General features: G+C 35.3%; 1 protein-coding gene across 6 annotated transcripts in view; it reads left to right on the forward strand.

Moving 5' to 3' along the window:
* The window catches only part of gulp1a (GULP PTB domain containing engulfment adaptor 1a), a 214,938-nt gene extending 192,749 nt beyond the window's left edge, over nt 1-22,189 (forward strand). For 4 of the 6 annotated variants that reach the window (XM_088605071.1, XM_088605077.1, XM_088605073.1 and 1 more), the window contains 3 exons: nt 486-624; nt 1,437-1,537; nt 20,340-22,189. In XM_088605071.1, coding sequence (XP_088461197.1) covers nt 486-624; nt 1,437-1,537; nt 20,340-20,411 — 312 coding nt within the window. In that variant the 3' untranslated portion in view covers nt 20,412-22,189. Of the gene's footprint in view, nt 1-485; nt 625-1,436; nt 1,538-10,107; nt 10,465-17,047; nt 17,062-20,339 lie in introns of those variants that run through there. The other 2 variants (XM_088605075.1, XM_088605076.1) reach the window with 2 other exon arrangements.
* The last annotated feature ends 2,336 nt before the right edge of the window (nt 22,190-24,525 follow it).

A 24,525-nucleotide genomic window follows, 5' to 3' on the forward strand; every position in this document is an offset into this window, starting at 1 on the left:
GAGATTTAGTGAAGTTATAATACACAGAAGGTAAGGATTCTTATACTGTCTGTTGTAATTGTTTTTTTTTATATATATATAGTTTATTCTATGATGTGATATGAAAGAGATTTATAATGCATGGTCACTTAATTTTTTCCATTTTACATTGAATATACCTGTATGTAAATGTATTATTTTAAAAATGTAATGTCCTGATTCTTGTAATTGCATGACAAATATTTTGTAATTTAAAGTAACTTGAATAATCATAAATGAATGAGAATTGTTAGCTGTTTCATATGCATGATTTTGATTTAAGATGTTCTTAATAGATATGGGCCCAAAATTAAATCCTAACTTTGACAATTCCTTTTCCATGACACTTGGTGTACCCAGCCACATACAAGTACCTACTGATTGGCTGGTTGGGTATTTTTTAATACAGAGACATCCTTAGTTTAAGGACCAAAGTATTTATTTTGTTTTTTCATGTCATTTTACAGGTGGGCAGTATCTCAGTTAAATCTCCATCAACTGACATTTTTGACATGGTTCCATTTTCCCCGGCATCTCCATTGACACCAATACCAGCCAGCAATGGTGCACACCTGCCTCCACTTCCAGGCAGATCTCCGGAGCCCTGTAAGTTAACCTCATAGTTCTGATAAGTACAGCAGCATCACCTCCATAATAAAATACTTAATTCTGGTTCATTTTGCCCGAAATTTATGTGGTTCTCTTTCATGTGGTTATTTCCTCCCCTCCCATTAACAATTTCACAAAAGTGAAGAGTTTCTGAAAGCCAGCTTTAGTCTTTTTAAGAAATTAGGGGCAAAAAAAACTGTACTTTAAGAAATAGAGAAACACATAGATTAAAATATATTTCTGGCACCAAATCTACAACAGGTCGAATAGATTCATGCATGTTTGTAGTCATGAAGCTGCAGCATTCATAAACATTGATATTTATAATATTTTATAAAATTCGAGTATTATAAATTGTCTCTTTTCTTGAGTGTCTCTACACGTGATATTGTAAAGATTATACATTAACTTCATTTCATTATCTGCAAATCTAAATGCTATTAATTGCATGGACAATATCATTTGTTTGCTTAAGGTTTTTGCATGCTGCTTATGATGATTTTGTTTTAGCTAATACAAGTTACATTAAACATACAGTGTATGTCAAAGCCACTTCCTTTAGAAAAAAGATGTTCTGTTCTCCATCAGTCATTAATACATTCTTTAGATCCATGTATAAAAGAACATAATAGACAATTCATTATACTTAAGTTGTTTTCTTCTGACACTTCGGTGGCCAGTTTGTGAATTTCACAAGCTGGTTTATTTCAATACAAAACAGTGATACTTGTGTCCATGGAGTTAAAAAGTGAAAAATGTATTTGTTTTATCTAAAGGTTAATAAATCTCTGTATTTTACAATTGCCCAGCTCTAGGGAAGGATCTTTTTGGCGCTGAACCTTTTGATCCATTCATCTGTGCTGCAGCAGACTTTCCTCCTGACATTCAGTCCAAGCTAGACGAGATGCAGGTGACTATTTGTTTGTGAATAATATAAATTGTTTTTATCGTTAAATAAATGTATGTCTTGGAAGCAGACTCAGTCCCATTTGTTTGAAAAGGAACACATGGTTATACATTTTTCTTATTTACACACATAAACTGTATACAATATACATATATTGTCTATTCTTTTCATGTAAATCCCTAGATGTGATAATATCTTTGCATGAAAAAAGGTTTTCTAATAAGTATAACTTGCTCATTCCTTTACTACCAAAAAACTTATACTGTATACGTATGAAGGTGTGTGTATATTGCTTTACAATCAGCTTATGGTATTTGCAAATGAAGCAGGCTGGCTTCTCTGAACACGGGTACATTTTTACATAAAAAAGAATTCTTCTTCACTCTAATCAATGCATTACTAATATATTGAAAAGCTGAATGTATCCTCTTCAAAAATATATTACACACATTGATAATAAAAATCCGATTAGTGACAAGCACATGTGCTCCCCATCTTGTACAGTATTTATGTTGCACAGCTTTTTGGGGAAAAAGAAGGACATATTTTTCATCATAAATTTAAAATTAAAGTCTGTAGTATATTAAAGTCTGTTGTATATTGTAATAGAGGAGACAGTTTTCAATTCAGTGAAGCCAAGATATAAGTGAATATGGGCAGAAAAGTGAAAAAGCAACAGAGAATTAACTCCTGAAGATATTACCTGAACGGTTTTTCCAAACTTCTGAATAATCTGTATATATTATATTAGGGCTGTCAAACAAAGAAATAATTTTGACATATATTTTCATTTGAAAAATAGTTAACTGCATTTTAATTGCTTCTTCAAAATGCAAAAGTACGTTTGCCATTTTTAATTGTTGATGTTTATGTTAACATCCACAACTAAATGTTTCATTGAGACATCAAAAAAATTAAATCAAAACACAAATGATATTAAAGAGCTAGAAATGGCTGGAGCATGAAGCCATAATAAGAACATAAATGGTTACAGATAAGGAGAGGCCATTTGGCCCACCTATTCTGTTTCAAAGATCAGGATCTCATACAGCTGTTTCTTGAGAGAAGACAGGGTTTTGGTCTCAACAAATAGGCTGGGTACTCTGTTCCAGACTCCCACAACCCATTCCACTTCTGAAACGTTTCCTCCCCCATTAATTCTCTTCTGCTCTTTGCTTTTTTGTTTACCCCTTGCTTTGAACATTTAACTCTTAAAAGCTCTTAAATGGTTCAACTCTGACCTTCCTGATTGCCAACACTTTATCTCTCTTGGTGGTTTCATTTGTAAATTGGGTTTGTTAAGTCTGGCGTTCCTCAGGGCTTGATACTGGGCACCCTACTGTTCCACATTTATATTTTCCCACTTGGTCAGCTATTAAAATTTCATAGATTTATCAAAATCTATTGTAAAGCTCTTGTAGTAACTGTATCTCTAGATGGCACTGTACTTGAATTTCAACCTAAATTACAAAACTGTGCAGTGACATTTAATCCAGGCACATTTGACTCACGTGTAAAATATTCTTAGAACACCATTCTTCCATCTCAGAACATTGGCCAGATTATGTCCTATGTTTTCTCTGGCAGTATCTTAAAAGATGGACAACGTATTTGTTTTCTCTAGAATTGATTACTGCAATGCCAATTTGCTAAAATGTCTAAATCCACACTAAACAAACTTCAGTATGTCCACAGTTTAGCAACCAAAATCCTGACCATGTCAAGTATATTATTCCTGTCGTGGAATCCTTGGACTGGCTTCCTATCAGATTTTGAGTTTAATTCAAAATCTTCATGCTCTTCTGTAAGGATCTACATAGCTTGACACTTCAGTACCTGGCTGTATTAGCTTCCTACTGTATTATTCACTTTGCAGCCTTTGTTTATTTGGCTTTTGTCTACTGTTTGTCCCCAAAGCTTGTCTACACTCTATCGATGACAGTGCCTTTTCTTGCTTTATGCAAAGCTCTGTAATTCTATGCCCAATGAAATTAGAGAGCCACCTACCCTGAGCTCTTTCAAATCCAGACTCAAAATCTTCTTCAAAAAGGCTTTTATTTAATTGAGGTCTGCCTGCCCCTTTGCATCTTCTGCTGCATTCTAAACCCTTGTTATAGTATTTTTTCCATACTATAAAGTGCTTTAAGAAACAATTGTAAAGGCACTATATAAAATCATTTTTATTATCAAAACTCTGCAAACCAACAGAGGATCATCTCTTTCCTCAGTCATAATGTTATTGCTTACTAGGGTTTGACACTCAAGATACTGTACAACTGCAATTTGATTAAACTCGACTGAACTCTGTAGCGATTTCACAATTTTTCATAGTGTAGAGTATAACACTGCTTCTTGTTAATTTGGATGGTTTTGTTAATTTGGTTTCAGTAAGAATACAGACTAACAGTACAGCAGGTATGCGATCTGCTTTTTACCTTTTTGATAAACATTCTTTTCGATTTGCACTCTTGCCTTTGTTTATACATTGCTTGCATCAATTGGGTTTGTGTCCAAGAAAAAATGTGTTGTTATTATATTGTCTACAGTAGAAGAACTGAGAAGTTTATTTTGAGAAGTGATGCAGATACTAAATACTTAAAAATGTAGTTCTGTAATACTGGAGCTCAGTCTGTCAATAGATACAGTTAAATGTATTTTTATCTTTCAGGAATTGCCATTTATAAATCCTTCATATTCTATGCCTTTGGTCCATAAACATTTCTTTTTTTTCCCTTTAGGTAGCTTCTACTCAGTCCGTTAAACATGCAGTAAAACAACAGGAATGTTTGGTATGCTAGTAGGAGAGTTTAAACAAAGTTAAAATTGATGTTCTTGAACATTGATTACATAGGTTAATGTATCTATTCATCTTTACATTTAGCATTTCATATTTCATGCAGTATTTTTACTTCATTGTGCAGAAACACAGTTCTATGGTGTTTCACAAATTTAAGCATTTGTGTTTGAAGGTAATAGCTTCAAGGTAATAGACAGATCTGTATTCCACAGACTGAAAAGAAGAATTCTAGCTTTGTGTAGATGAGTAGTGTGAATTACAATATACGCTGTATTAATGATGAATATCTGACAGTTAGCTCAATTTAATTATATATTTGTGGAATACCTGCAACATCACTTTACATTGGTTGCTAATGTATATTTTATCTTGGGTTGATGTCATCAGTTTTTTAAATATTTTGATCAATGGGAATTTAAAATTGCTAAATGACAATAGTGGTTTCTTTTCATCTAAACTACGAAGAAATAATAGCAGTCAAATTTGTTGTAATACTAGAAAGAAAACAGTGAAGGTTTTTGAGTAAATTGTTGATGCTCATAATATGTATTGTAACATATACAGTAAATTGTAACTATATTATATTCTATCTAGAATATCTAAGACTTTTCAGCAGTGGTGTAAGTACTGTACAGATGCAGCCATTCAAAATGGGTGAGGTATTTCGCGGCATACCCCGGTGGGCGTGTCACAGTATCACGCGGTATCACGCATTTCACGTGTGTCACGTGACTAACTATCCGGCGTCGCCTTGTAAAACCGCCAGGGGGAGCTTAACCTCTCATGTACAGCATTTGAGCCTTTAATTTTGAACTGTGTATTACAGCATGTTAATCATCAGTCATTAAAATGTTGGTATATATTATGAAAGCAAGATTGCTCAGTTGGACAGAAGTACACAACCTACCTTTATCAGAAATATTTATGCATCAAAGCCTTTACTGAAGATATTACTAATAGTATTAATAATGGATGACTTTGGACAAGCTGTATACTCAAAGTATAATTTCTTTAGCACATTTGTACAAGCACTTGGAATCTGTCCAAGCCATACTTTGTCAGGCATTTTGTTTTACTTCAACGGGGCATAAAAACTTCCTTGCTTTTAACAGGGCGTTTCATAATTTCTAGCTACGAAAATGATTTAAAATGCGACACCTATCATTCAACTAGAGCTTAAAATATCACAAGGAAAAATACACACCGGTATTCCATTTCTCCCTAAACATTGTAAGCTTCGAAGTCTTTAACTAACGTGATACCGGAGTCAACAAGCATACTTTTAGAATTTGATTAAAAGGGAATATAATATGGAATCGCGTATCTAAAGAATTTAATAACGGTATGATTATATCCGTGTACTGCGGCAGGACTGTGTAAGGCTGTTTCGCCTACCTGAACATGCGAGCTGTCTTGTAGCCTACTGGTCTAGGTGCGTGACTTCCAACTGGTAGGTTGTGTGTTCGAATCCAGCTGGTGCTGGACTTTTATTTTAACAAACATTTCTTCGAAAAAATAGGTAAGCGATATTATGGACAATCAATTGACTTTTATATTTCAAAATATCGCAACATGATCGATATTTGCGATATTTTGAATATATCTTCCCTTCTGACAGTGGTTCCTGCTTCTATTGTGTGTGTGTGTGCAACAGTAAATTTTTATAGAGAAATGGAGGCGGGACAGTATGCGTTACAATATAAACATTTATATTGATTTAAATCGTGTTCTGATTTAAATCGCAAACGCGTGTTTAATTATGTGTTTTTTAATCATGATCAGGCTAATGCATTTCTACATTTTCTGTATGAACCAGCTTAGAGGTTCATACAGAAAGACAGCTTGTGTTTAAATTGAGTGTAAGGTAATTTATGCTTCTAAAGTCATGGTCAGTATTGTTGTACTGTGCTGTACTGTGTCACATTATTTTATAGCGTTTTTATTGCGTTATTAAATCCGGTGGCGCTGTGTTAGTTTCCTGACTCACATTATTTAAACTGCGACACTGATCATTCATCTCTAAATAAACTTTATTTTATATAGCATTTTAAGCGAATAGGTAATTAGATTGCTCATAAACCTAATCACTTTTTCTTCATAAACACAGCGTGATTGCTCTCTGAAAATGCTTTTCCTTTATTTTTAAAGTAGGCTCAGATTTCAACTATAGATCGTATTATTATAAACTTTCTTGGAAAAATGTATTTTATGTAAACCATGTTTGCTATTAATTCATTTAGGGCTAAAATACGTTCATTGTCTTCTAATCGAGTCGAGTTGACATTGGAAGCCTGCCACACCCGGACCGTTAACGCATTAGCACGTCAAAGCCCATTGAGCCAGTATTGGCTTTAGTATCCCCCCCTTCTCCCCTCAATTCAATTCAATTCAAGGTGTTTTATTTACATGACAGATGGGTACAAGCAGTGTTGGGTACTGTATGTATATTGTAACGCTTACGGCAGACAGGCACTGTGTAGGAGCCGACGCACCAGAGCAGCGCCTGCAATTTTTATATTTATAACTTAGTTTTTAAAATTAGTCAAGCAATACGAAGCATCTCCTTTTACTTAGTGCCTGAGCATACTGCAACGCGTGTGAAGCCCATAAACGATATTAATTTTGGAACTTAAACATACAGTATATGGCTGGTCTCGGTACTTTAAAGAAAACATACACACCAGTATTCCATTTCTCCCTAAACATTTTAAGCATCGAAGTCTTTAACTAACGCGATACCGGAGTCAACAAGCATACTTTTAGAATTTGATTAAAAGGGAATATAATATGGAATCGCGTATCTACAGAATTTAAAGACCAGACAATCGCAAACTCGTTTTCAATAAAATTATTTTATTCATTCAGCAGTTTGTGAGAGGGACATCCAGCAGGGAGAGACACACACACCGGTTTTCATTGACAACATTGTTTTTTTTTCAATTCCTCTTGTCTAACAGGAATGTTTTGTTTGTGGACAGACTGTTAGACAAGAGGAAAAGACTGCCTCCTCCTACGAAGCATTTCGTTGATCCGATCACGAATTCTTTTCCAGTCGTACGCAGCAAGGGTTGAGAATCTCCGATTCACCATCGTACTAATGGTTTCCCGGAGATTGGGTTAAAAAAAAACAAAAAACATACTAACAACTGTGCCATCCTACTCCTTAGTTAATACATTTTATTATTCATAAACAGTTAACATTGTTAGCAAAATATTTTGAATTATATTTAACCCTATTTTTTCTTTAGTTTTGTATTTAACTTATTATATGATAGTCAGACTTAATGTATATTTGAACAATGAAAATATATTTTTACAAGATTTTACATTAAGCACTTAAAATTAATATGGTTAATAATAGTAAACTGTAACATGCTGTAACAAGATCGGTTACAAGAAGAAAATGCTTTCAGAGAAAATGTTTCAACCAAACTTATTCCCACACACCCCGCCCCCACTACCATTAGAATATACACAAACATTTTAGCGTTTCATTCTGAGCAGAAGACCCTCACACCTGAAGAGTGCTGGCTGTGACGAATTAAACCGGTTTTACAGGTTTCAATCACAGACCATGTGACATGGGACTCAGTAAACTACAGTAACACCGTATTTGATAACGCTTTAAAAACGCTATAAAATAATGTGACTTGGCACAGAACAAGTTTACAACACAGTACAAAGATAAATGCTGACCATGACTTTAGAAGCATAAATTGCCTTACACTCAATTTAAACACAAGCTGTCTTTAGCCCTCTAAGCTGGTTCATACAGAAATGTAGAGATCTAGGCTCAGAACACACAGCTTCATTAGCGAATACATATGCAGGACAACTAGAGAAGACGTTTTACAGAGGGTGGATTTTTAGAAACATCCCATCAGACATCCCATCATATTCACAACGTGAAATCTAGAAAATAATATTACGTAACCAAAATCCGCAATATGGAAACAGAACCTGTGTAATTGTTGATAGATGATGTACTCGTAACATTTTTTCAAGACGAACTACAACATTTAAAAAATGACTTGTATGTACTTGATATCTCTAATCAATCCACGGGTCCCAGCACAAAACGAAAGTAAAACGCATACCGTTTCTCGCTTCTTATTGCTCAAAAGTAATTTGACCGTATGAAATGCATAATATAAACCTAGAAACATATACGTGAGCAGTACTTAAGCACTGTAGTATCGGTGTTAAGACATACCTCTCAAATACAAGTTAAAAATATCTCAAGACCGATTCTGGTCGTAATGAAACCATGCAAGGGAGTTTTTATGTCCGTTGCAGTTCTTTTGCAACATGAATATAATTATATCGTTATTAATTTCTTGAGATACGCGATTCCATATTATATTCCCTTTTAATCAAATTCTAAAAGTATGCTTGTTGACTCCGGTATCACGTTAGTTAAAGACTTCGAAGCTTACAATGTTTAGGGAGAAATGGAATACCGGTGTGTATTTTTTTCTTTAAAGTACCGAGACCAGCCATATACTGTATGTTTATGTTAAGATTTCCCTTCAGTGGTAAAATTAGATATGAATATTCAATACTTAAACGGGCACAGTTAAGACATTAAATATACATGTACATATTGTATACAGTACAGTTTGCATACGGTAATATGTTTATGTTACGCGATTAAAAAATAAATAAATAAAACTGGAAGGTCCAGCACCACCATTATGTTTATATGGTTGTTTTTGTTGGTTGGTTGTTATTATGGTTATTAATAATTCGATCTATAGTTGTAATCTGAGCCTAAATAAAAAGAAAAAGCAAGTGATTAGGTTTATGAGCAATCTAATTACTTATTCGTTTAAAACGCTATATAAAATAAAGTTTATTATTAATTTGCTGGACAGAGCGGTGAACATTATTATGCATAAGACAAAGATAACGATCCTGATCAGTTTAGAAATCTGTGTACGCTGTAAGGTTTTTACTTCTTAAACTTTTAAAATACACGTTTAGAATTGAAAGAAATTCTCTTCCTGGTATAGCAAACCAGCACGTCTTTTTTCTCCAATCAGAGGGGTGTCAGATGGTGTCAACCAATCACCATTCTGCGTTGGGTAGCAACGGGTGACTGTTCTCAGGCGGAAGATGTAAACAGCTTAATGTTCGTGTTAAATATTTTTTTTTAATTAAAATTCATTCTATACAGCAATCGCATATTTGGGTACCGTTTCATAAAACTTTCATGCTTAAAATGTTTAGGGAGAAATGGAAGACTGGTGTGTATTTTTTCTTTAAACTACCAAGACCAGCCATACACAGTACAGTTTACATACATACAGTAATGTTTTAAATTAATATCGTTTATGACCTTCAGATGCGTTATGCTCCTCTTCTTTTTATGCTCAGCTACTAAAATTTCCCTTTAGTGGTAAAATCCATATAAATATTCAAAACTAAGCGGATTAAAATGTGCACAGTAAAGACATTAAATGATTCAATCTTTGCACTACCAACCAATGCACCACGAGTGCCCCTGTCGGTCATTTTGGCCAGCCAATCACTTGCCCTGCGGTATGCTCCGGTAGCCCGCGGTGGCTTGTGGGTAGGTTACCGTACCGCGGGTTTTTACCGTGCATTTTGAATGGCTGCATCTGTATGTGTTATGACTTGAAGCATGCTTAGGCAAAATGATATTGTGGTACACTTAGGGGCAGAGTGCTGTAATACAGATCTTGTAATAGGTGAGTCTTGGGAAAACATACAAATAAATACAGCCATAAAATTCCTTGCTTCCTTCTCCCTCTAGTGCAGTGCATAACAGGAGCCCTTCTGGCACCCTAGCCAGCAGAGGTTGGAGGCCAACTAGAAACCCCTGCTTTCTGATGCTGCTTTTTTTACCCGGCTAATTATCTGCCTCCAACTGGTCAGGTGACTCAGGATGGCAGGTCATTCCCCTTTGCTCTCTTGGGAATGCAGTTCAGACAAGAACCTCCATCTTGTTCCACCTTCTTCCTTTTACAATATGTGATCATGTAGTACCTTATTAATTGAGTAAGATTTTAAGAGTTGTAAAGGTGTGATTTGTTTTACTTGCTTCAGTGTTTTTTTGTGCAGTTCACATATAGCATTACTGAAATATTTTCTGTATTATCTAATGCAGGGGTTTCCATTTGTGATCCTGTAGTCCCACAAACCTGGTTATTGTTCTAGTCAAGCTCTCAGACAATTTGTACCATTAATTCTATGATTACTTTTACCTTTTTGATAGCTTTAAGTTCTTAAACTTTTAACCTTCTTAAAACTTGCAAATGTATTAGTTCAGTTACAGCTCTACTTATGTAAGTAAGCTTACATTACATTTACATTTGGATTGCAAACCACATAGGACCAGAATAGGACCAGAATAGGTAACTCTTGCTCTTATGTTACGTTATTTTAATGTTACTTTTATAGTTACTATAGTAATGAACAGTAACTATAGCAACCACTTTGCTTTAAGCATTAATCCACCCATTTGGAGCTACACAGAGTGTTAAGACACTCTAACAAGTGCTGTTTAAAGCCCCTTTTGCATTGACAGCCATTACAACATCTTACTTCAAAGAAGAATGGTCCTTCTATTTGGTTTTGTGAAACTAACAAACTTGGGTAAGCCCAAATACCTCCGAATTTTTCACAGCAGTAATAGAAGTGATAGCAATTATGTAAGTACTAACTGGTGTTCTTTAACTTTATAGATTTAAACCTTCAGGGATAGTGGTTTTCTTGTGTTATGTTTCTGTTTAGTTACTATACTCAATTTGACAAATTATTTTATGCAAAGTTTATATGTTCTAGCAACCAAGGTAGTCATTGTTTAAGTGTCAGGAGTTTTCAGGATTTTTGTTGAACACATACAGTATCTCCATTTGTAGTAAGCTATGGCATACCTTTAATTTGTAAAGGAGTTAAAATCAAAGATGATGCATAATATTCACTGCTTATTCTACAGCAGCACAATGTACGTTGTATCTTCAGTGAAATGCAAACTTTATTTTTTTATAAAAATACAATGTATATATACTGTATATACCGTATTGATTCCTAACACCTATTATAATAGTGTTGGGAGAAAAGCAAAAGATTAAACTTGTCAACTTTTTTTCAAGCACCTTTGTATTTGCCTCTCCTACTTTAGCCCCATTTCAATCTTGATTGTGGCCTGGGGTAAAAACTGTGACAGGGATTTGTACCAAAAGACAGTATTTATCACCCTTGTTCCATTAACATAACCATTATATTTCGCTTCAATTCATACCTTGAATGAGATAAAAAAAATTATGGATGAAAAATTAAAATTTGTAATAATTTGCCTACAGTATGAATAGTTTGAACTTGAAGGTCCTCATCCTTTTCCATCCAGATGAGGCATGTCCTTAAGTTACATTCAGACCAAACATGACCGTTTCAGCATGCATTCTCTCCACAGCTGTACAGTCACAATGAGAAGGGTGGTGCCAGTACTGTCTGACTTACAGGCTCATAGTTTAACATCTGCATCTCATTTCCCATCTGTTAAGTTGGAGTAGTATTGAAATAGCTTTATATGATGGTGATATGTCTTTATAAAGATAATCAAGAATATCACTGTCCAAGTAAAATCAAATTGGAACAGCACTGTTATTTTTTTTAAAACTACAGTCAACTCTGTAGTAGTAGCCTCACTTAAACAATACTTGAACAATGTAAAATGACAGAAAAATAAGCTGCTTAATTTTTATTGTTGATCCTTGCATCGTTTCTGCTATTATTGCAGAGGAGATAAAGTACTTATAAGGTCATATGATTTTGACTCTTAATCTTGACTAGTTGAAAATACATCTTCTGATGCACCTGGACAAATCATCAGTGATCTAACCTGGGGTCACTGGGTGTTTTGGATCTGTCAAATCCATGACACCCTAGCCCAGCCAATACAGCCATGCTTGTTGAAGCTCCAGGTTGCGTCCAGGTGGCCTTGTTCACCCCTGTTATGCCCAAAAGACTATCGGTCCTACAGAGGGACTGGCCTGAAAGTCCTCTGCAGCCCACCATGACAGGGTCAGACTTTGCTCTCTATCCCTTCCCATGGCACTGGTTAACCAGGTCTTCACACTTGGGTCTCTTCCTTTCATTGGTCTCCTCTGTCTGGTCTTCTCAGGGAATCGTTAGCTTTAGCACGACTGCAGTCCAATGTCTGGCCTGAATGAGGTCATTCCAATGGTGTCAGGGAACTTAAGGTGCCCTCAACCTTCTGTTGGTAGTTCTTCGCCATCACGAGGAGACTCGCTGATACTCTGGGTTGTGGTTATGGATGCTACCCAGCCATGGCGAATGCAATAGCCCAGTTTGCTGGGTGCTGATGTTTACTGCTGTTACAGGTTTTTTTTTCTATTGCTTGAGCATATTTGTCCAAACAGAATTCACTTCTTCAAAAACATTAACATGCACCCCAAACTGTAATAAGTTGGACAAAATGCAACATTCCATTACCAAAACACATTAAGACACAAAATATTGAATACATGACAGAAAATCAATGACCTCCATCAAAACATGTATCTAAAGAAGTTTCAATTAGTTGTTACACAGTGGCCTAGTAAACACTAACTACAACCATCAATATTCCCCAATATGGATTACCTTCTTTTATTGTATATTTCTGTGCCATTTCTTGATATGTAATTATAGCATGCACCATAAAAGGTAAGCAAACATATTTTCACAGCATAGGCTGTATTCTTTTTTCGTGAAGTTATTTTTACCAAAGATGACCAATGCAGAAAGACTTTGACCATGAATATCCAGAAATAAAAAGCTTTATTTTACCTTTTTTCCATTTTGTCCTTTATGAATTCAATTATGTTGTATATACAAAGAATAAAAATGAAATACACCAAGTTAACAAATTACTATAATATAATGCTAATATTAAAATGTCAAATAGGCTACACAAATACAGTATAAACCATTTTTGGTCCATTCATGCTTGTCGATCAGGCCACACATTCTTATCAGGATTACACTGAATGCTTTCGCTTGCAATGCAGCAAGGAAAATATCTCTTTGCATTGTTCATCCAAGCCTGGTAGTTCTCTTCTGTTATTGCCAGACAAGATGCATGCATTGTGTCTAAGAGGGATGACATCTGGTCATGTGGATGGTAATCATAGACCTTCCACCTCCATGCAGAGAATAATTCTTCATTGGACTAAGGAGATGAGAGTACAGAGGGAGAAATTGCCTCATCATTTGTGGGTTGGGTGGAAACCATTCAGTAACCAGATGGGAGTGGTGGAAAGCAAAGATGAATCAGGACATGTTAAGCATCACAATTCCTCTCTTTTCTGATGGTATCACTCTCTGGTGCAATACAACAACAAATATGAGGAGACATTCTGTATTGTATGGATCAATTGCAGGGATGTGGTAAGAGAGGTGGAGAAGGGATCATCTGTCAAGATCTGTAACAATCTTATTGAATTATTGTCCCTGCCACCTGTGCTTGGTTTCATTTGAATCCTTTAAATACAGTAAATAATTCACATTTTTATGGTCACATAAAGGGCATTGATAGAACAACTGTTTCACACATATATTTACTGTGTAGAGTACAGCAATACTGAAATACATTTTGGTATATCCCTGTGACTTACCTGTTTTCATTCTTGAGTTATCTTACTATTGATGACAAAGTTGATCTACTGAGCTTGGGCTGGACGCTTTGCCCACCCTGTCTCATGATGGCCATGATTGACAACATGGACAATAATTATCGCATGGATTTTATCTGAAACATTAGCTCTTCGTATTCCCTTTTGACTTACTCCACCACACATCGGTACCTTTCTTCCTCTATGGGTTCCTCTTCCTCTCCTTTGTCCTTGCCCTCATCCTCAGCCTCTGATTTGGTCCATTCTTGCACATCAGATGCAACCTCTTTTATACACAAGAACTGATTGCAGATTGGACAATTGTGTAAATATGTTTTGCATGTGTGTGTAAGAGGTTCACAATCATGGGAGTAATTTCTATCAGCTGTGACCAAATGTTTCAATTTGGTTTAAGATGATTTACTTGAATACTGTTGTACTCATAAGGTTAATATGGAGATCAGGTGGATCCAGTTTCATCAAAAATTGTCTAAGCAATCAAGAAATAGTGTCCCCTAAGGTCTTCAGCACCTGGTTGTGGCTCCATTAATAGCAGTCTTTCTTCAACATGGTGATGTGCTCCAGCGTCACTCATCCTGGGCATAATGGGCATGCTGGAGAATTGACTTTTCCCCATCTTAAGAGGTTAGATGGGCTAGGTAGAAAACTGCCTGGAATTTATTACAATGGCAAACAGCCAGCCAAATCTCGGACCATGAGATTTCACGGTCTTCCAACTTGGTCTTGCTGATGCATCCCCACCATCCTGCTGGTGTGCATCTCCTACACCCGTGCTCTCACTTCCTCTTGGACCAGCTTTCACCTGTCTGTGCCTTGGGCCTTAATGTAGTATGTTCTTGGAAAACTGCCCAGGCCATCTCATCCAGAAGACACAGCCCCTACCAGTGCATTGTGTCTGTCGTGCTTCAGCCCACTTGACTGCATCCTGTGCTCTCAACTTCCACAAACTCCTCACTTTAATTCCAGCCAGGGAGTCTTTAGGGTCACTGGATTCTCTGTACTGCAGCACCTCTCTTGTCCAGGACACCATGACCTCTTCATTCAGTCTGCTGATGAGGACCCTCAGATTGTACTTCTGCCGATACAGAGCAGTACTGCAGAGGATTTGTGCCAAGTCCCACCACCTGTAAAGGTACTGGCAGATCTTCCTCTCCAAGTTCTCCACCATCATCATTGGGACTTTGTAGACTTAAGAGTGTCCAGAGGATCTCATGTAGGGCACTATTCTGGTAAATCCAGACCTTAAATTTGCCGGGCAATCCTGACCTATCTACCATCCACCCCTTCAGCTCCTGGCTGGTTGCCTGGGTGGCTGCGGTGTACTCAGCCCGCAGTCAATTAACTTGACCAGCCTCTTGAGTGGCTTCTCTGTAATGTCAACAACCTTGCCCCTCTTCTCAACTAGTGACCTTGATTTTCCAGGCTTAAAATCATTTTTACTCAAGTGAACAGCTTCTCCAGGCCTAGCAAGATCCACCTGCTCCCTGGCACTGATGTTGTGACAGTCGGGACATCCATAAAAGCTCTAACTGGGGGCTGTCACATGCCACAGTTGGTTAATATGCCTCTGCACTCCACTTACGCTGACTTGACCAGCATATTCATGGCTAGAGCAAAATTAATCCCTGAAATGGTACAGCAAGTGATGATTCGCTTCTCCATCTGGAGCAAATCTGATATTATAGAGGTAACTCTTAGGCTGAAATTGTTTTAGTCCAAGATAAGGTTCCTGATGGACTTTCCATGGCACGTAATGCTGCACTTACGGTATTTCCACCAGCTTGTAGGGTATCAACCCATATCCATTGGTATGGTTTAACCACAGCACAACCTCAAAGTCTCCCTTGCCTTCTCATGCCTCCTTGATCGGCTGTGTGACCACACCTGTGTTCTCCAAGCAATCTGGCACCTTAGGGATCCCACCCTACCACACTGATGTATTGTTTTCACAATGCTGAGAAATATATTCCCCTTAGTGCTACACAGTGAAATAATCCTGAACTGTTCAATATTCTTTGAGTTCTCCTCTTTAGGAATACAGACACCCTCGGCTGATCTCCACTGTTGTACCACTCTGCCCCTTTTGCAAGACTATCCTCCATCTTTCAAAGCTGATGGAGAAGTTTTGGGCATCGTTTGTATACCTTATAAGGTACTCTACTCAGGCCAGGTGCTGAGCTTGCTCTAGCAGCTTTGATAACCTTCTGAATCTCCTTCCAGTTGGGTTCCTTTTCATCAAGGTCAGTGCAAGGTCTTTATGGATTCACCAAGGCTTTGCAGTTCCCTAAATCTTGTCTCCTATCGCAGTAGTTATTCCTGAGATAACAATTCATGTCCTCTTTAGAACCGATGTGCTGGCCACTGTGCTTCTGCTCACGCAGCTTTTTGGTAAATCCAAACAGATTTGCAATGAAGGCAGCTTACCTTTGGGCCCTCTCTTTCCCCCATCCCCCATGACATTCTGCATACACAAGGACATAATCTGAGGATATTGTGCACCTCAGCCAGTAGCGTTTTCTCTTCCTCACTTTCCTCTTTTTGAAATCCTCAGCTCCTGCCCTAGTTGTTGTATTTTAGCAGTTCTTTTTACATTGTTAAAGAGGTATTGGGGTTCTTTTCCTCCACTGTACCAAACCTCTCAGCAGCAATGTTGACTATCTTGGGGTGGGCAACTACAGTATATATAACTTACAGATATAAACTATTATGTCTATAAATCTATTAATAAAGTGTTCATAACAGCCCTAGGAAGTTGAAAATGAGAGAAATGGTCTGAAAGGGACTGATTTTCATTAGAAGTTGTCCTATGCCTGTTATGGCTCTTTCTCCAAATTTCATTAAGATGTGTAATTTTTAGTGCATGTAAAAACCTAACATTTAAAGTGCTTAATATGTCGGGTAATTTCTATTCTAGAAAGCTTTGACAGTACAGTATAAAATTGTTGGAAATGGGTTTACATGGCATGTTGTGGTTAAAACATTTTTATGGGGGTTTGTGCCTAAAATGCTTCTTCCTAACCTTATCTTTCAATCTTGTTTTTCCTCCTTGCCCAGCAGCGTCAAAGATGGTTTGTATACTTTTATTGCCTATCAGTTTATTTATGAATATCTAAAATATTTTCTGATTTATGTGCAAATATTGTTCTGGTTTGATTTTTTCTTATCTGTGGATTAGTTTCTCGCACTTTTTGCATGCAACCTGTACATTCAAGTAATAGATTTCTATGTGTGTGACATCTCCATCTAGTTTTCATTTTCGCTGGATTTATATAGACATGCTTTGAGTGATGTTGATAATTTACAGTAATCCTCCCTCTAACAGGCTTTTGCTTTCAGAGTGAAATCTTTAGCCTGCCTGGAGAAAGTCCAATTGCAAAAACGGAGACAGCAGAGAATGTTAACTTTAAGCCTCTTGCACAACACATTTTTTTCCCCTTAGTATTTTCCAGATGTGTTACATCAGTTGCGAAAGGCTTCCCAAGCTGATCTTTGTCTAAAATACATATAGCCTTAAATCGTGTTGATGAGAGGCACAGAACTTTAAGCTGATTTATTTTGTGCTGTGGTTACATATCATATAATGTTGTATTTCTTTAAGTTTCAGTGGTTACAACAGCTTGTGTTTTGAACTTAAAAATATTTTACAGTCAACAGTAAAAAATATTTTTATCAGGTAAATACAAGTTTAGAGCTGTATTGCAACAGTAAACTTCTCAGACTATTATGAATAAAGTCATAATGTTTTATGTTTAGTTTTTCTTATTAAAATTGGAATATGCTATATTTACATTTAACATCAACTTTAGAGGCTCATTTCCTGCTAACAGTTGCTTTGTCATTGATGATACACAACAGAAATGCCTATTCACATGTCATAAAATCTATTTTAAAATTCAACTAAGCTTGTCTATAATTTTTACAATTGCTTTATTTACATATTTTGCTCAAAATTAAAGGTGATCACCCAGTGACCCATAATTTAAAAAGTTCAGGTGGGTAGCTGCGTCAGCATGTGTAGTCTGCAAAGGAACAAGTATTAGGTTTATTCCATGCTGAAAAGAGAAGAGAGAAAACACAACTGTGAAGCCTTCTTCAGGTGTGAGGAATAAAGTCACACCTGAAGAAGGCTTCACAGGCGAAACGTTGTGTTTTCTGCATATAATAGAAGAAATATAATTACTTTATTTTTCTAAAATATGCAATGGTTAACTTACTATTTGTTATAATTTTAGTTAAGTGTACTAATACTCAGAAGTTTGGGCCCCCAGTGCAACTACACCTGCCTATAACTCTTCCACCAGGTAATTTCAGTGAAAAGAAGAAAGGAAAAACACAATGGTTCAGCTGTTAAACTTTCTACAACTGTGAGAGAGGCAGAGAGAGAAGTTGCAGGAATGTAAAGCAAAAGTGAAAAAATATATACCTGTAGCATTTGAGAATGTGCACAGCGGGTGCAAAAGAGTTTCTCAATTGGTGTGTTTTTATTGTCTTGGTATGAAATGAAAAAACAGGCAAGGGACTGAGACATTTTTATATGTCAGAATCATTCAACTTTTGTCTCCAAAATGTACAAGTAATAAAAACAATATCTGAGTAAGCACAGAAACTAAGATTTTAGTAGTTGTTGCTTATTAGTTTTGAAGTTCAGGTGGGTACAGTAGCTGCGTCAGGATGCGTAGGCTGCATAGGCCCTCACACCTGAAGAAGGTTCCACGGCCGAAACATTGTGTTTTCTTTCTTCTTTTTTTCAGCATGGAATAAACCTATTACTTGTTCCTTAGTAGTTTTGTAGTCTGGTGAGCACTGTTTTGCATTTTCACTCTTGAACTTTACAGCTACTGTAATTAGACATTGGACATAAGAAGCAAGAAACAGTCCACACAAAAATAGTTACTACAAAGCTTAAATTCCATATGTGCCTATTGCTTTTGAGTTAATGCCAAAAAAAATGTTGTAGTTCATTTCCATGTACTTCTTTTATTTTTATCCTAAAATTCAAATTAACAGGATTGAAGACACAAATACATAAAATGTGGAAAGCTTCCGCTTGTTTTTTTATCCTTGCTACAGAAGCCAACCAAAAAGTTATTTACTATAGTGAGAATTTATGTTATAGAGATACTTGTGAAATAAAAATGTAGTAGTTCATCTCATTTTTAACTTGTTCCTCTACTGTAACTAAGATTAATTTGTTCCTTTCAACATTTCACTTTAGAAAGGGTCTCCTTTCTGCAAGTTGATAACTTGAAAGAATGATGAGATTGCAGTCAGCTTTGTTCATTTGCACTGGCATAATCTGTGACCATTATGAGATTTATGGAAGTCATATGGAACATAAATCTCTGAAGAATTAAACATACCTACTGTTCCTATTGACCATTGTCTCCATTTTTGTGATTGGTTGAGTTAAAACAGCTGTGTTGGTGTTCTGTTTGTAAAGGAAAACGTGAAAACCTAAATGTGTTTTTAAACCAAAACCTTTTGTGGTTTTATTTGATTATTTCATAGAGTAGCATGAAATGGTTTTCATTATGGAATAATGGACACAAGTAATTTTTTGACTGAGGGAAATGGTAGACGTGTTTCAGTGTGTTTTAGAAGCATGGGACATTTCGCATTGAATACGTGTAAATTCAGGCAAGAATCTTCCCCTTTCAAATGAAAAGGTATTGGCAGAATATATTACTAAATCAATTTGAAACAATTAATTATCATGTGATCTATATACATTTCAGAATTTTTTTTTCTCAGAAAATGTTTTTCAGAATAGACACAATTAAAATGACTGTTACAGCTTTTGCCAAACCTTAAGGATATAATTTCTTATGGCCATGGAATACATAGGGAGCAGTAATGGTACTTGATAAAAGAGGCAAACACTATAACAGTGTTTTAAAATTACTTTATTTTTTTATTTACTACTTTATATTCATAATGATAAAATTATGTAATATTTAAAATTAATTTAATGTTTTATCAGTTTGATTATTGTGTACTGTGTAGTGAGTTTAGAATTTATTGTATAGAGTCTAAATTATAATCATAATTAGATTAATAAGTGAACCTTCAATACAGTTTTAATACTGTTTTAGTTCCATGTTCTTTTGAACAAACACATTATGCATCCCACACTTTATTTTGCTTCAGGTAAAGTAATAATGTAGTTTTAAGTGCAGACTAGTTTCTTCACCTTAAGAAAGCAATTTGTTCTTTCACCCAGTAGATCAAAACTTCATGGCTCTTTCCCCCGTCATCATCCTTAAACCATCTGGCTGGTTTTGCATGAGAAACAAACCAAACCAGATGGTTTTGATTAAACTCACACATTTCTTACTTTTTTTTTTAGGAGGGGTTCAAAATGGGACTAACACTAGAAGGCACCGTGTTTTCCCTTGACCCCCTGGACAGCCGCTGCTGATGCCAAGAACACAGTTTTTCAGCTGTAAAACATTCATATTTAAAGTGCCAAATTGAATCTTCAATCAAGATGAAAGGGTTCACACCTTGAGGTTTCTACTTTTTTAAACTGTGCTTTCAATGGTGAACATTTAAAATGTTTTCTTTTTATATATAATAACAATTCACAGTTTTGAAAAAGTTGCACATTTAGCTCACAAAGCCAAGTTCAAGTTCATAATGACTCATAGTTTGTGGGGTCTTATTTAGACTTTGCAGTGTATTGTTTTTGTTTGTTGACTTGTTTTAACTGTTTTCCCAACACAAATGGGATTGCTACTCCCCACTCAGATCATTCTTTAAATTAATTTAGCAATGCTGAAGTTACAAGCAAACAAAAAGGTCAGCATTTTTACATGTTCTAATATTCAAGAAAAAACAACCATTTGCTCAGTTTGCTCATAATTCAGAATGCTTTTTAATATTTAATGTTAGATTTCTGTAATTAATGATGTCAACTTTGGATGTTTTTAAATTACATGTAGCACAATCATGGTTTTTGATGTGTAACTGTAATTCAAGTTTCCTGTTTTATATATATAGTACAGTACATTAGTATTCTCTTGCACCAGAAAGCACTTTTAAAATCTTTTGGCCATGTAACAAACTGTTCCTTTTATTTAAATAATATATTTAACATTGGTGTTATACTCTGTTATACTGAAAAAAACAAATATTACAACAACTCTCAGCAGCAGTTGTTTATTTTATGGCATTTAATTTAACATTATTAAAGACATGTCGGAAGTGTTTAATATGCTGTACTGTATACTGATGTATTGGAATGTCATAATGGGAGATTTTTAAAAGAAAAGTAGATTTTTCATGAACATCCTATGTTTATTTTTGCGATAGGATTGGAATAATCTTTTTAATGGTATGTAGTGTAGCTTTATTTTTTAAACAAATACATGTGCATTTGCAACATACATTTTTAGTTATCTGTGGTTATATAAATCCAAAGCAGGGGTCCCAAATCTCAGTCCCATAGAACCCCAATCCCAGTTTTCTTTAAGATTAGTAACACTTGTACCTTATTGATTAGTTGTTCCATTTGGGAGTACTCGGGATCTTGAGAGCTGAAATGATTTCAGATGTTATTGTTCTGTAATTTGCTTAGTGTAACTAATCACTACTTTAGATTTAAATTGTTCTAGGTTTTTTAGGAATTTTAAGCTATCTATAAAACCTGCTGTGCAAGGGGATTCCAGGATCAGGGTTGTAAACTCCTGATTTGAATGATGATTTGTCTTCAAATTAAAATAAAAACAACATGCTTCTGTTGTTCCCTGGGAGGAATTTTTAAAACAGTTTGTTGACATTGTTTCTTCCTTATTATTTAATATGTTGTCCTTTAAAAATAGTATGTGTCATGCTCATAATTCAGTTCATAAGGCTCATTTTTGTTTCCTTATTTGGTTTACTGAAAATGTAAAAGAAGCTCTATGATTAATCTACATCTCACTAAAGCATATTATTGTCAATAAGTTCTAAATTGTTCTCAGAATCTGTCACGTGCCTGGGTAATCCATAGATTACCCAGAGAAACCTCATTGACTAGCTGTAATCTGATGAACCATGCTCTGATGAAAACTAGCCGTAAGTTGTCATGATGTATACAGCAGTCTGTTGTTAGTACTGAAATGTCTGTGACTAGTTTTATGGACATTTTTGATAAAATAAGGTATTACTGTATTATTGATCACATTAATAATGTAGTATTAAACGTATTTAAACGTTTATGATACTGATTGAATCACCCCAAAACAACAACAAAGAACATGCAAAGAAAACAAACTTTTTATATACATACATATGGTATATGAGTTATATAGATTTTTAAAATAACTTTTTAATTATTTTTAAAATAATTTTTCAAGATGTAGTTGGTGGCACTGAGTGTAGCATAACTTTGGGTAACATTGAACATATTTAATAAACACTGAGATGTCAACTTTATTCCTGTCTTAAGTAGGTGTTATAAGCTTATAAGCCAGCTTAGAAGATGTCTATGATAATTTAGAATTTTGAAGGCAAAGAACTGACATTAAGACTACACAAAAGTGGGTGTGGACTTTGATCGATATTAAGTAAGATTTCAAGGTCAAATTAAGTTATACAGGGGATTAAGAGAGCAGTGAGGCAAGGGGAAGGCTAGCATGCGGATTCCGTTATTGCTGTGATTGAATAATTTATACACATAATGGTGCTCATGATCCTTGTTCTTAATAGCAGAATGAATGCCTACCACAAAAAATGATCCTGCCTTATTTAGGTACAGACAGGCACTGAGTTAGATTGTATGGGACTGAACATAGCAATACCAAAAAAAATTAAAAATTCTGAGTCATGTATAATCTTTTATGCAGCATACAGCACATAACTCAGAATCACTTACTGTTGAGGAGTGTAGCTGTATGGCAGAACACTCTCAGCCTGTACTGTGCTTGATAGTTCTTGGTAGCAAGTTTTTATTTTTCTCATTGTGAATTAATTCTAACCATGGCCAACAAATGTAAATCTGATGTGAAAAGTGATACTAGTGAAGTGAAGAAGCTGCATAAAACAATTACAGTAGAAATAAATTGACATATTAAATGGACATGAAAAAGGTGATTTTATTATCAGAGGTTGCACGTGAACTCGGACTGATCTTATCCATGGAGAATACCATTGTAAAAGAAAATGAATGAATAGTGGAGCACACTAAAACATAATTCCCCATGAAATCAACTTTTATAACTAAGCAGAGAAGGAAATGTTGTAGATAGAAGAACAAACAAAAAGACACATACCCCTAAACATTGCCTCTCCGCAATTTAGATACTGTATGTGCTATTGTATATTAGGCAATTCCTTCTATGATGATTAATACTTTTTCTTTTTAAGAGTTTTTAATAAATAATTAATGATACACAGTATATAGTATATACTGTATAGTAGATAATGAAGAATGAACAGTATATACAAAAATTGCAATTTTACAAAAGCATTATACTGAGTGTAATGCCTAGCTTTGTCATACATTAGGTGTTAGAGTCATTACATGCAAAGTATCAATGACTCAATCATCCCATTAAAATGCAAAAATTAATTATATGATTGCACTTATGTGACTTTTTATCTAATACATAATATTGAATAAATACATTGAATCATGTCTCTAATGCATTATTTTACCATAGGTGTTACTGTAGGCTCAATACGTGTTAAAACGAAAATGAACATATTTCTCCAAAACACTGTAACTGCACAGTTTTTTTTTTTAAATCAAAGAGTTGTATGTGCTATCCCTAACAGAAACCTGTAAATAAACCCCGTTCTAAAATGTAAAAAAATGTCGAAGAATCTACAAAATAACATATGTCCAATGTTACCCAGTGTTACAGAATATTTTTCTTTTTTAATATAAAGTTATAATTACTATTTTGTGTTATACCCACCTAATTTCATAATAGCAATTTGTGTGCTTTTCAGTTGTTGTCTCATCCTGACACAGGAGACTCTTCCTACAGTGCCTGCAAACCTTCAAATAACTTATATTTTAACACATCACAGGCAACACAGCTGAACACACCCCATACTGAAGGTTCAGCATCCTTTTAGGCTGCAGGTGTTGCTGTGCTTCCAAAGAATCTTTTCCCGCCCTGGAATCCTGGAATATGGAATCCTTGTCATAGTCAGCTAGTGATATGACCCAGACTTGAACCCAAGATGCCTGGAACATAGAACACAATTTGCACTTGGCTGTGTGCTTTTACTTAATGAGCCACTCCAGAGACCTCAAGATATTTTTCTTCAACCTAAAAATGAATCATTGACAGTATTAACCGCAGACTAAGTGCAGATCCACATATCAAGTGGCAAAAAATGAATGAAACAGTTGTACAAAGAAACACTTTTCAAGAACCTTTAAGATATAGTGTATGTATTAATGTCTAAAATCTGTAATTATCATAGAAAGTATTGCCATTAAATGATATATATCACAATAAAGTAAATTGGTCAGTGCCATCATCTGAAAACTTTGCAACTTATTAAGCTAATTGAGATAATGTTCTTATTTCAACACAATG

The sequence above is a fragment of the Lepisosteus platostomus genome, chromosome 14, assembly GCF_059453375.1.
Source record: "Lepisosteus platostomus isolate fLepPlt1 chromosome 14, fLepPlt1.hap1, whole genome shotgun sequence".
Classification (NCBI taxonomy): Eukaryota; Metazoa; Chordata; class Actinopteri; order Semionotiformes; family Lepisosteidae; genus Lepisosteus; species Lepisosteus platostomus.